Raw genomic sequence first — 12715 nt, forward strand, 5'->3', positions numbered from 1 at the left:
CAAAGTGTGCTCGAAGAAGGTTTGATCAAGTAGAACAAAGTCTGCTCGACACCAAAAGATAGATTGTTGAGATAAACAAGGATGTTCTCTGGGTTCATGTGCTCGAATCCAAACTTGATGTGCTTGACTTTTCATGCTCGAGCAATCGATAAGCTACCTTTCGAGTAAACATATCGATGCTCGAACAGCAGAATCATTCCGTTGTGCTCGAAAGACTTCATGAAAGTTCAGGACTTGTCCACTATGCTCGAGCAATAGATAAGATACCTTTCGGGTAAAGATATCGACACTCGAATAGCAGAAACATTTCCTTGTGCTCGTAATACTTCATGACAGTTCAGGACTTGTCCACTGTGCTCGAGCAATAGATAAGATACCTTTCGGGTAAACATATCGACGCTTGAACAGCAGAAACATTTCCTTGTGCTCGTAATACATCATGACAGTCTTGTCCATTATGCTCGAGCAATAGATAAGATACCTTTCGTGTACACCTATCGATACTCGAACAACAGACCTTTATTCTACATCATCAATCAATGATTTTCCAATACAGAACTTGCTTGAATATTCCCTCTGCATTTTCCATCTGCTGCTACGAACAATGGTTAGATTGCTCCTAGTACATGTTCATTCTTGACTTCTACATATCAGATTGTACCAGCAGCAATGTTCTTCAATATTCCATTTACTGTTCAAGCAGCACACTCATATCAGAAACAATTATGAGCACATAAAACCCTAATTTTCAGATCAAGAACTAAGATTCTTCATCTGAAATTAATCGTTGTAGCAATATCCCAGTCATCTCGATATCAACCATCTATCTTCAATCTATCAACAGTCGTTACAGATCTGAAAATCATCTTCAATAACAGTTTTGCCCCAAACTGAGCTGAAAACACTGTAACATTAGATCTGGACTGATATGACCAAATAAACATGAAATTGATGTAGAATCTCCGAACGAGTCATCAACCCAAACGTCAATCCACATAAATTTTACCCAAATCATCAAATAATTTCAAAACGCTAAAAATTTTTCAACAAACCTCATTTGTTTAACGTCCATGGTGGATTCAAGTGCGAGATGAATCAGATTCAACGATTAGTCTGAACGATTCGGCAACCCTGCTCTGATACCAACTTACAAGACCCGAGCCCCGGTGCGGAAGCATGAATAATGATCATTATTAACGGTGGAGCTCGGATCTGAGCTTGGAACGAATCGTATTCACTCTTGAAAGGTGTTTTGGACGGATGAGTGGTGTTTGGGAGAGAGCCTGAATCAATTACAATGAACAATAGACTGGATGAACAAATATATGTAATCGAAACACAAATAATGATGTGGTAGTATGATTTCATTAGTCAAAAGATTGTTATACAGAGCACTCATACATACACACATACATACAATAAAGATCAGCCGCCTCCAAGAGAGCTCATCCTGGAGGCGGCGACTCTCTCTAAGAGATAAAACCCTAGATCTCACACAATACACAATACACTCATGCTGGACAAATTAACAAATACATCTATTTATACTAGTCTAGCATGACTTGGTCTTCAAGCCATCCACCCTTGGTTGAGACCAAAAATATTAATTAATTTTCACCCATAATAATAATAATTCGATGCGTCGGTCTAAAATATAAGTCCCAACACCCTTATGATTGGTAAATACTACGCATTTGGTACCATAGAGATAATGTCTCCAAATCTTCAAGGCGAATACCACGGCACCAAGCTCGAGATCATGCGTCGTATAATTCATTTCGTGAACTTTGAGTTGTCTCGAAGCATATGCTATAAACTTACCTCGTTGAATGAGAACACAACCTAGGCCTTGGTTAGAAGCATCACAGAATACAACGAAATCTTCAATACCTTCGGGAAGGGCAAGAATAGGAGCATTGTAAAGCATGTCCTTTAGAGTTTGAAATGCTTCCTCTTGTTTTGACCGCCACTCGTAGGGTTTACCCTTATGTGTATGAGCTGTGAGGGGCAATGCAATCTTCAAGAAGTTACGAATGAAACGACGGTAATATCCCGCCAAACCAAGAAAAGAATGAACTTCGCTGGGAGATGTCGGTGTCTTCCAATTCTTGACGGCTTCAATCTTTGCAGGAGCAACATGGATACCTTTTTCGTTAACGATATGGCCCAAAAATTGAACTTCTTTAAGCCAAAACTCACACTTCGAAAACTTGGCATACAATTATTCCTTCCGTAGGAGGTCAAGGATAGCATATAGATGCTCTTTGTGATCGTTCTCGGATTTCGAGTAGATCAAAATGTCATCGATGAAAACAATTACAAATTTATCCAAGTAGGGTTTACACACACGGTTCATGAGGTCCATGAAAACCGCGGTTGCAGTGGTTAGCCCAAAAGGCATAACACAAAATTCGTAATGCCCATATCGAGTACTGAAAGCAATCTTGGGTATGTCATCTACATTAACGCGAAGTTGATGATAACCCGAATGGAGATCGATCTTCGAGAAGCAAGCAGCTCCTTGAAGTTGATCAAAAAGATCACCGATACGAGGGAGCGGGTAACGATTCTTGACGGTAAGCTTGTTGAGTTCACGATAGTCGATGCACATGCGAAATGATCCATCCTTCTTCTTCACAAATAAAACAGGTGCACCGCAAGGAAAAAAACTTGGGTGAATGAAACCCTTATCGGAGAGTTCTTGAAGTTGGCTCGAAAGCTCTTGTATTTCGGAAGGTGCAAGACGATAGGGTGCTTTAGCCATGGGATTAGCTCCAGGTATGAGATCAATGTGAAACTCGACTTGACGAATAGGAGGAAGTCCAACAACATAATCAGGAAAGACGTCGGGAAAATCGCGCACAATAGAAAAATCTTAAATTTTCTTCTTCTCTTTATCTTTCTCCACCACAAGCGCCAAAAAGGCAACGTACTTCATACGCAAATAACGTTGAGGTTGAAAACACGACATGAGATTAAGCTTAGAAGCAGGCACACTACCGAATGCTTTAAGAATACGACCATCTTGAAGAGGTATGCAAAGGAACTTATCAAAACAAATGACCTCAACGTGTTTTAAAGTCAACAAATCCATCCCAACTATAACATCAAAACTCCCCATTTGCATCAAAATAAGATCTATACAGAACTTGACCTTATTAAGAACTATGACACAATCCCGAATAACCGAGTTGATAGTAATTGAATTGCCATTAGCTACTTATACGGTAAAAGGCTTAGACAACCTATCCCAAGGCTTATCAATAATGTATGCAAAGTCTAATGAACTAAAGCTCTTATCGGCACCAGTATCAAATAACACGGAAGCAGAATGGTTATTAATCGAGAATGTACCATTCACCATATCACTTGAGCTTTGGGCTTGATTCACATTTATCATGAAGGCACGACCATTCGAACCTTGAGGAGTTGGTGCATCTTGATTAGTTGGAGGGGCTTGGATAGTGGGGACTTGAGCAGTAGCAGTCGGAGGAGCCATAAGTTGCGGAACTTGAGGAGCATAGGTATGAGGTGCAAAGCTTTGAGGGATCGGGGGTTGGTAAGTTTGGACTTGGTAAGCTTGGCTAGTGTAAAATGGTGCAGGAACAACTTGGGCTTGATGAGCATAATATGGTGGAGGCATAACATGGGCTTGATTAGCACGGGCTAACAATGGGCACATATTGCGGAGATGACTAGGATCTCCATAATGGTAGCAAGCACGGGTATATGGAACACCGGCTTGAGCTTGGGGGTTATTATCAGCTCGAGGAGCAGATGGTGCGGGTTGTTGTGGAGCGGCTCGTGCATTTGGAGGTGCACGGCAAGTATTAGAAAGATGCCCATAACGGTTACACAAAGTGCAAAGACGGAAAGCAGTAGATGCGGGATGATGAAGATTACAGATCGAGCACAGAGGATGCGGTCCATTATATGGCTTCTTCTTGGGTGCATTTGGTTCGGTGCTTGGTTATTGGGTTGGTTCACAACATAGTTTGGGTGTTGGGTTTTGCATTTTTGGCCATTGTTGTTGTTCTTGTGGTAACGATTAGAGTTGTTGTTTTGAGCAGGCTTAGGGTCAGCTTTAGCATCAGTAGAGGATTCGGCTTTACTCTTCTCAGCAGCTGGCTTGGAGTCCTTTCGGGACAGGGTACCATCGCGAACGTGATCATCAGTCAAGGAAGCAGCGAGGGTTATGGCTTCCTTCAGTGTGAGAGGGTCTCGACTGACAACCACGTCACGAAAGATCGTGGGTAGTCCACGGATATACTTGTGGATACCGAGGGCTAAAGGGGTTACAAGATGTGGTACCACCCGGCTCAGTTCCTTGAATCGGTTCGAGTAAGTAGAGTTATCACCACCAATTTGCTTTAGCTCATAAAACTCTGTCTCGAGCCGTTGTAGTTCATGCTAGGGACAAAACTCTCTCTTCATAGCTTCCTTAAGCTCCTCCCAAGGCATGGCTAATACTTCATCAACACCTTGGAGGTCTTTGAATGTGTTCCACCAAGTAAGGGCGCGTTCCTCGAAAACGCTTTAGGCAAAACGAGTTCGTTTGTCGTCTGGACACTCACAGTGGATAAAGATGTTTTCCATCCTCTCAAACCAACGAAGGAGTTTAGTAGCATCCTCCTCGCCAAGGTAAAGAGGAGGTTTGGCACTTGTGAAATTCTTGTAGTGGTAGTTGTTTGGTGCACTCGAAGTAGCAGATCCATTCGAGTTGATATTTTGTAGTTGAGCCACCACCTCAGGCAAAGCAGCGGTGAACTCCTTCGTGATGCGAGCAGACAAACGACGATCATGAGCAGCCGATGGATGGTGGTTGCTACGGCGACGAAGTTGAGAAGACATTCTGCGGGGACCAAACATGAAATTTTATGAGAATCAGGTAAGTTGTGTAAACGAGTCAATGACAGACAATGAAATGTGACTAATATGTGCTAGTGATTTGTCATGACTTGAGAATAAGTTGCGAGTTAAAAAATCATATGGTTAACCTTTAGGATAGTTAATTAAATAAAATGTTTATTTCAAATTAAAGTGTAAAATGTTATTGGGTTGGGCTTTCCATGGGCTTCCCGTGGTATCTCAAAAATCCAAAATAAAGAACGAATTAAACCAAGTGAGTTAGCCTCCCATGAGCTTTCCATGGCAATTTGAATGTCCCAACTAAATCATAAAATTAAGCTTTGGGAATTGGGCCTCCCATGAGCGTTCCATGGTAGTTTAAATGACCCAAATTACATAACAGGACTTATATATTGAGAATTGGGCTTCCCATGAGCGTTCCATGGAATTTTATTGGCCCAATTAAATAACGAAACAAACAATTTGAGTTGGTCGGCCCATGAGCGTTACATGGCATTTTAACTGACCCAACTAATTAACGAATTATCAAATCAATGGAGTGGGTCGGCCCATGATCGTTACATGGCATTTTAACTGATGCCACTAAATATAGAACAAACGAGTCAAAAATAAGTAGTCGGAGTATCTCGTGAACCACCAAATAACGAATCAAATGGGTTGTGAAATGGATAGTTGGAGTGCCCATGAGTTGTCATGGATTTTTCACCCAACTAAACATTTAATAATAATTAAAATGCAATTTTGGAAAGTTTCTGAATTTAGTCACGAATCACCGTGAATTCGGTTTATAAAAGGAATGCAACCGTTTGATCGGTCACGTTTGATTCACTTAAGGTACGGTTGTATGACATATTGTCCAGCTTTGGCCTAGGAACTCGAGTACTGTGGTCGGGTTATCATCCAGGTAAGGAATAGCGTCTTACCTTTGGTTCTCGAAACCGTTTTGCCAAGGCCCAACTCACAGTTCTCTAGTCCCCTACGGCTACTAACCAAACATGACATACCTCCATGTCCTAAGGAGAGGGAGTAAAAAACAAATCTGAATTCTTAAGGAATTTCCCAAAAATAGAAATGCAATCTACCAAAGTTTTTCAAAGATTTTTAAAGATTTTAAAAATATCTTTGAAAGTGAGGCATAGCCTCATATTTGGTGTGTGCAATAATTACTAAAAATAAAAGATTTATTAAGTAATTTCCTAAAATAAAGAATAAATCACCACCTAAAATAAAAGATATAATAATTAATTTCCTAAAATAAAAGATCTAACGCATATTTATCCTAAAATAAAAGATACAATCAATAATTACCTAAATAAGCTATAAACAAGTAAGGAGCAATTAAACAGTTCAGATAGGCATGTACGGGGTTCATAACATATGACTAGGACAATTTCTAATCACCTATTTTAAACATTCGGCTCTGATATCAATCTTTCACACCCCAACCTAAGGCGGAAATGCTGGGGCGTGAGCATGATTGTTCATAGCTCGAGGTAACTATCATACAATAATGGTGACAATATCTAATAATTTATTTTATTCCAAATAAAACCAATATATCCAAATATAGCAAATCAATCAAACAAGAATCCATAACAATAAAAGAAATAATCCATTATTTAAACTTGAATAAAATAATTCTTGATAAAGCCTATGGTCTCATCTAGCAATCCAATACTCCAAGTCTTCAGTTTAAACGTTAACCTGTATATACGTAGAAAATACAATAGATTTGTCAACAATAATGTTGAGTGAGCAAGTCATTAGTTTTGCAATGATATATATAATATAAAGGAATATTGGTTTTAAATAATCCCAACTATGTCCTATTGGTAAATATCAGTTCCAACTTTACACTTGTCTGCTGACGGTTCTAACTATTGGTGTATTTGTTTTTAACAGGCCGCGACTAACGGATGACTATCTCCGTTAGTCTATTGCATGCGTGGCACGCCTAGTTGTCAAAAAAATCTAAGTGGCAACATTATGTGACATTTGATGCTGAGTTGGCTGCCTTGTTGGACAATCACTAAACAAAAACTTATCATCGTCTTCATTAGATCCACTATTTGCAACCCACCACCAGCCCACCACCCTTGCAACCATCGCCGGAACACACGCCGCAATCATCGCCGAAACAAACGACCACCACCGTGTCCATCCCCTGCAACCACCACCAGAACCCATGAAAACCACCATATCCATTCCCTACAACCACCACTGGAACCCACAAACCCCACCATTATCTTATTCATCAGCCACCAACGGTGGAGATCCAAACAGAAATTGTCGTCATCCACCATGTTCTCCGGCCATCACCTGCAACTTTTGCTCGGCTTCTGTATCTGCAACTTCCACTCGATCTCTGTACTGTCGCTACGTTGGCACTCCGCCGCCACCGCCTCGTCTGCAACCGTCGCTGGAAACACCACCCTCTCCTACCCTTCAACTGAATCTCGGAATTAGACTAAAACCGTCACCGAAGATCACTAAGAAAGCGACAATTAGATCCAAAATTAGTTTGACAAAAACCTATTACAAATTAGGGTTAAAAAAGGGGAAATGAATGTCGATCTTGAAGGATACACGATCTAGACCCTAAATTAGTGTGGAGACGTATGATTTGGGGGTTGATTTGATGATTGTTGTAGGTTGATAACGATCTGATGAAGATGATGATAAGTTTGTGTTTACTGATGGGTCCAACAAGGCAGCCTACTCAGCATCAGATGCCACGTAATATTGCCACGTAGATTTTTTTGACAACTAGGCGTGACATTAGACTAACGTAGTTAGTCATCCGTCAGTCGCAGCCCGTTAAAAACAAATACACCAATAGTTGGGATTCTTAGCAGGCAAGCGTAAAGTTGAGACTAATATTTACCAATAGGGTATAGTTGGGATTATTTAAAACAAATGTTCATAATATAAAAAGTAGCAAAACGTAAATAAAGCGGTAAATAAACCAAACCAATGAGCAAATAAAGTGTCAAGCGAACCATTGCCAAGCGAATCGGGTGCCAGTTAAAACTAGACGGTCGTATGATCAAACTATAATGAGAATATGGTGGACCTCTCCGAACGCGCAAATTAAATAAGTAATCAATTTAGCAACTATGTCTAGCAATTTACACACAATACCACATTTGCTAATGTTAAGATATGCATAATATGAAATACTGTAAGTACGTATACGCCCCCAAACGTTTGAAAATATGTGAAAACGGGGGAATGACGAAACTCACCTTAATAGTAAGCAAGTTAATAAATATTTAAGAAAAAGAATAACGAGTCTTCCGATTAACGCGCTGAATGATGAAAACCAACAGAACCTGAAACTTAATGATATGAAAGTATAAGTAAAATCGAATCTAATGCCGCTGGAATCAATCCAAATGGATAAGTATAACTCGAGTTATGTCAATTTTAACGTTTAACCGAGTCGAGTTTGACCAGAATCCAAACTTCGAGTCGGAAGTCGGGTTTTAGTTAGAACCCTTAAAATTTTATTACAAGAAGAAAAGTCTTATGGACTGAACATTGAATCCGACCAGAAGTATGAGAAAACGAGAAGTCAAAGTTGTTGACTGTTTTACCCTTTATCGGGTTTTAAAGCAATTGACCAGCCTATACTCTTCAATCTCAGAAATTGATTGAAGGTTATCGACTAGTGAATGTTTATGAACAAAAACTCAGTTTACAACTTACTCGGAATGTGAACGAACAACGAGATATAACGGGTCAAAGGTCCTTAGTCTTGCAAAGTCAACCGTTTTATGAACTGTTCTTCAACAAAAACACCAAAAACCGAAAGAATTGAGAGAGACAGAGAGGGTGACGGCTGAGAGGATGATGTTTAGGGTTTGTGTAAAGATTTGTGGCAGGGTTTAAGGTTTGTTTAAATAGAAAAACATAAACCGAACTAATTATGTCCTTTTTGGCTCGTTTAAGCAAGTGAATATGTTTTAATGAAAGAATCAAGGAATATAATCATAAAGATTCATTCTTGGGCAGTAATTAACGAGTTAGGACTTGTATCTTGACTATAATACGTTTACTTGGCCCTTAATCTACTCAAACGTGCTTAAAATAAACGATTTCATGCCATAAACGAGTTTGGAAACGAGATATTGCGAACTGACTGTGCAGCTCATCCATAGCCCCACGCGACGGCGGTTCTGAGACCGTCCGCACAGCGCTCCGGCGACCAGCAGGGGCGGCTTTCATGTATTGGCAATAATGGTCCTTGCGTTTTGAGTTTTGATCATTTAGTGAACTATTTTCTATATAAATCACAAATATACGTAATATAAAACATGAAGGGCCTATAATGAATGAAAGAGAACTTAATTACTTATAATTGCCAAATGTTATTAAAGACTAAGATCCGAAAGATGTTCGTACGACAATAAAACGATAATAAACGGATATGATAAAAACCCGAAATGTTACATAGGTCCCCTTTTTATCACCTCTATCTTGAGTCTGAGAGTTTGAAGAATAATTAGAGTAGAAACCAAATCATGGCAAAGTTAAGATCTTAAGATAATATGTAATAGTTTATGTTTTTACAATTACAAGCCATTAAACTCAAGATCTCTCAAATCTCTTACCCAAAAATATTTAAAGACTTTGCTTTTGTCACATGAATTTCTTTTACTATTTACTTTTATTTGTATATTAGCATAACACCAATTGTCTCCCATGCCTTACAATCATTTTATAGGCGAAAGTTATTGGCAGCATCAACAAATGTTCATTCTATGTGTAATACTTTCGGTTCTTACCCACACTAGTGGATAATTAAGCGAAACAACTCTTCTTTAGTTTTGGTGTTAGCCCAACCACTTTGATGACCTAAAGTGAATAAAAACTTGAGACCCTTTTCCGAAAAAATTGGGTATGTACTTTTCAAAATTTTATTAATTTTCTTCACATTTAATTAAGTAAACAAGTTACATTTAAAACCATACATAGTTTCATTTCTCTTTAGACACTATTTTAGTGGAGCGGGGAACTAGAACAAAAGTCATTGAAGATTATCAAATGCGTTAAATCACTCGATCAATCAATGTTTGTGAATAGTTCATAACCTTTGGATCAACTAGTCAAGGTATGCCAGATTTAATTAATGCTTTACGAGTCGTGTTGGGTTAGTCACTTATGTGAGTTGATCAAAATGTGTAGCTAGTGCATCATGCAACTGCTAAGTTATCCACTAACGCTCCTCTCATCATATGATCAAGTCAAGAACGATTGTACTGTCTTACTTGAAGGTTAGGTGCTACAATCCTACTCACACCCAACACGTATACAGTATACGGGAGTTTGTAGCATTACTCCATTATGGGAAACATCAATTAAATAGTACAATTCTTAATGTTTTGGATATGGTGAATGTAACTACGTTCCAATACTTATGCATTTACCATATCAATAATGTTCAGATTAAAAGACGTGTACGGTACGTACGTTATCAGGGCCTTAATAAGTAGTTGTCAAGGTTAACGACATAAAGAAGCATTGGTACCTAGCATCTAGTACTTGTACTACATTTCTTCACATGTGAAGACAATGGTGTGAAAGGCCGAAATTAATTTATTTACTAGGGGTTTATCTGATTACAAGAAATATTGGTACAATTTTAAAAACCTAATAAAGTGCTTATTTTAGGTCTTCTACATCATCCGCTTCCTTTATCTGACGAATAGGCAATACATCCGAGAAATCTACAGGCTTATTTAGCTTGTGGGTAGGGGTACCCAAGCCATCAATATACAAGTGTAATTAGTACATTGACTTCGATAAGGAAGAGGATAAAATACTCCTTTATTATTCCATTTATATGATACTACTACTAGTTTTTTTTTTCAAATAACAAACTAATCTACTTCTAAATTTTGCATCACTTTGCTTATAATCAGGCGTGAATCCTTAGCATATGGCGAAACTCCACCTTATATATGTATCATTGGGCTAGAAGTGGTTTGGTGATTCTGCGATTTTGTAGGTTCAGTTAGTTATGCAGAAAAGAGTTGAGTTTTTCAATTTTAGCAAAACAAAAATAGTAACAAAATAAAATTTAACCAACTTGAATAATAATTTATGACTTTAAAAATCTTAGATATATACAATATACCTTTTCTCCCATATAAATTAGAAAACGATAATGATACATGAACAATACATCCTTTCCACACTTCCAAATTATTAAGTTGACGCTCTTCTTCCACTGCATGTGGGTTTCCATCAATTTCTTTCTGAGACAACCCACGAGCTTCCATTTTCTATTCAATCCTTTTGCTTTTTCACTTCTTTTCTGTGCAATATTATTCACAATTGGCCTATTGTTAATTCACTTTCCATCATGCCTCTTGAAAAATGGCTTATGAAAGTCAAGAAAACCATATCTTCACCAACCAAACCTTCTGTTGTAATCAAGAGATCCAAGATCGGAGTTTTAGCCTTTGAAGTCGCCGGAATCATGCCGAAGCTCACCCACATATGGCGGTTTCTCTCCGACGAAAACATCGATCATCTTCGCAACCAATCAATATGCCTAGAGGGTGTATCTAAAGTTGTGTCAAACAAAGATGCATTTCTTCTCAGTCTCGCATGCGCAGAAATTGTGGAGAACCTACGGGTATTAGCGGTTACTGTATCCCGGGTTAGCAAAAGGTGCGAGGACTCGAGCCTTAGATCCTTTGAACCCGCGTTTGATGTGTTTGCAAACACGGTTCATGACCCGTATGGGTGGGTTCTAAATATTAAAGATATGGAGGCTAAGAATATCAAGAAGATGGAAAGGTATGTTGCAGCTACTGCTATGCTTTATAAAGCTATGGATGAGCTAACTGTCCTAGAGAATAGTTTAAAGAAATCATTGCATCAAGAAGTTGTAAACACCACAAAGCAACAAAAGATTCTTGATCTCCAACAAAAGCTTCTTTGGCAAAAACAACAAGTTAAGTATGCAAAGGAGAAATCTTTATGGAACACGAGTTTTGATTCGGTAACTTTGTTGTTAGCCTCATCAATATTCACAATTTTGTCAAGAATCAAGATTGTTTTTGGTATCGCACATGGATATCCCACCTCCGTCCCTCGCAGCTTCTCGGCCTCGGCAACTGTCTACCCGTCGGATCAAACCTTAAAAGACTGGAACTTGGCATCCGGGCCGATGATTAAAAGCTCAAAACATCAAGAAAACAATGAGATCTCACATGGATTCTTTGAAACAAACTCAAAGATCTTAACACCAGCATCAAGCACTTTAGGGTTTGCTGCTTTATCTTTGCATTATGCTAATTTGATCATTGTGATGGAGAAGATGATAAGATCACCTCAATTGGTTGGTCTTGATGCAAGAGACGATCTATATTCGATGCTACCTAATAGCATAAGATCTTCGCTAAGGAGTCGGTTAAAAGGCATTGGATTTAGAGCGAGTGATCCGGTTCTTGCAGGAGAGTGGAGAGAAGCTTTAGGGAAGATATTGGGTTGGTTGTCACCATTAGCACATAACATGATCAAATGGCAGAATGAAAGAAGCTTTGAACATCAAAATCTCATGCCTAAAACAAATGTTCTTCTTTTACGAACCTTGTTTTTCGCAAACCGACAGAAAACCGAGGCTGCCATTACTGAGCTCTTAGTTGGGTTGAATTATATTTGGTGGTTTGAAAAAGAAATGAATGGTAAAGCTTTGTTTAATTGCATCGTTCAAGCTAAGTAGACAACTTTTCTAATTACTCTTCTTGTTCCGTTCATAGATTAGTATTATTATTCTCCAGATTTCAAAAGATTTGTTTTAGCTCTCCAAAATGATATGTAAATTTCGATTGTT

At 38.7% G+C, this 12715-nt stretch overlaps 1 protein-coding gene across 1 annotated transcript; it reads left to right on the top strand.

The window, feature by feature from the left end:
* Window positions 1-11222: 11222 nt before the first annotated feature.
* LOC143579762 (protein PSK SIMULATOR 1-like) lies at window positions 11223-12715 on the top strand. The gene has a single exon (XM_077062979.1). It carries the CDS (start codon window positions 11237-11239, stop codon window positions 12602-12604), a length of 1368 nt encoding a protein of 455 aa, XP_076919094.1. The 5' UTR covers window positions 11223-11236; the 3' UTR covers window positions 12605-12715.

This window comes from Bidens hawaiensis, unplaced genomic scaffold (genome assembly GCF_021521415.1).
Source record: "Bidens hawaiensis isolate Kalapana, Puna unplaced genomic scaffold, B.hawaiensis_p1.1 tig00001463_1, whole genome shotgun sequence".
In the NCBI taxonomy this organism is placed as follows: domain Eukaryota; kingdom Viridiplantae; phylum Streptophyta; class Magnoliopsida; order Asterales; family Asteraceae; genus Bidens; species Bidens hawaiensis.